A 1,015-nucleotide genomic window follows, 5' to 3' on the forward strand; every position below is an offset into this window, starting at 1 on the left:
CCCCAAAAAAACAAAAAAAACAAAAATGAACTTCCCTCTCCCTCCAGTTTCCTGAGAGCTCATTTCAGGAGTCGCCCCCCTCCATCCCCTCCCTGTGAAATTGCAGGTCCCTGCCTGCCAAAGGACAGAGCTAGGGATGTTGCAGGCAGGACAGATGCACTTCCCGTTGATTCGGCTTTGTCCTTTGGAGACAGGAAGTCACTGGCAATTTATACAGGGAAATAGTGAGGCTGATGACGATGAGAATGATAATACTAATATAAATTGTGAGGAATAATCACAGCAGGAAACAAGAGACAATTGGGACCTGCAAAGCTTGTCACTTTCCTAATGGCTGGTGTGGAGGAACGTGGCGACCAGGGAGGGGGGTTTCCTGTTGTGAATCCGATCCCTGCTGCGGACGGGAGAGAGCGGCTGAGATCTCTCCTCCGGCGGGCGAGGCAGCCCCTGCCCTGCCCCGCCCTGCCCCGCCGGGTGGCTCGGGGGCGAGGAGGGAGCCGGGATCCGCGCGGGTGAGCGTGTCTCCTCATGGCGCCTTCCCTCCCGCAGGCTGTTCGGCATCAAGTGTGCCAAGTGCAAGGTGGGCTTCAGCAGCAGTGATTTGGTGATGAGAGCCCGGGACAACGTGTACCACATCGAGTGCTTCCGCTGCTCCGTCTGCAGCCGCCAGCTCCTGCCCGGGGACGAGTTCTCGCTGCGGGACCACGAGCTGCTGTGCCGGGCGGACCACAGCCTCCTGCTGGACAGGAGCGCGGCCGACAGCCCCCGGAGCCCGGGCCACCTGCAGAGCGCCAGGGCCCTGCATCTGGCAGGTAGGCGAGCCGGGCCCTGCGGCCCTGCGGGCGGGGAGCGGCTCTCGCGGCCTGGCTGGAGGCGGCACTCGCATCCCCACGTTACGTGGTATCAGCACATCCCGTATCAACGTAACTAATATAAGATAATATAAGATACGCCTGCCCATGCGCTGCATTGACTGGGGTGCCTCCCGGAGCCACCCGGGCTGCACTGAGACCCG

At 60.9% G+C, this 1,015-nt stretch overlaps 1 protein-coding gene across 1 annotated transcript in view; it reads left to right on the forward strand.

Moving 5' to 3' along the window:
- The window catches only part of ISL2 (ISL LIM homeobox 2), a 12,660-nt gene that overhangs the window by 2,479 nt on the left and 9,166 nt on the right, over window positions 1-1,015 (forward strand). Inside the window, exon 3 of the mRNA XM_019504421.1 lies at window positions 550-812. Within this exon, the coding sequence (XP_019359966.1) occupies window positions 550-812 (263 nt within the window). The remainder of the gene's footprint in view (window positions 1-549; window positions 813-1,015) is intronic.

Source organism: Gavialis gangeticus, unplaced genomic scaffold (assembly GCF_001723915.1).
Source record: "Gavialis gangeticus isolate Ggan-Ray unplaced genomic scaffold, GavGan_comp1, whole genome shotgun sequence".
Taxonomy (NCBI): domain Eukaryota; kingdom Metazoa; phylum Chordata; order Crocodylia; family Gavialidae; genus Gavialis; species Gavialis gangeticus.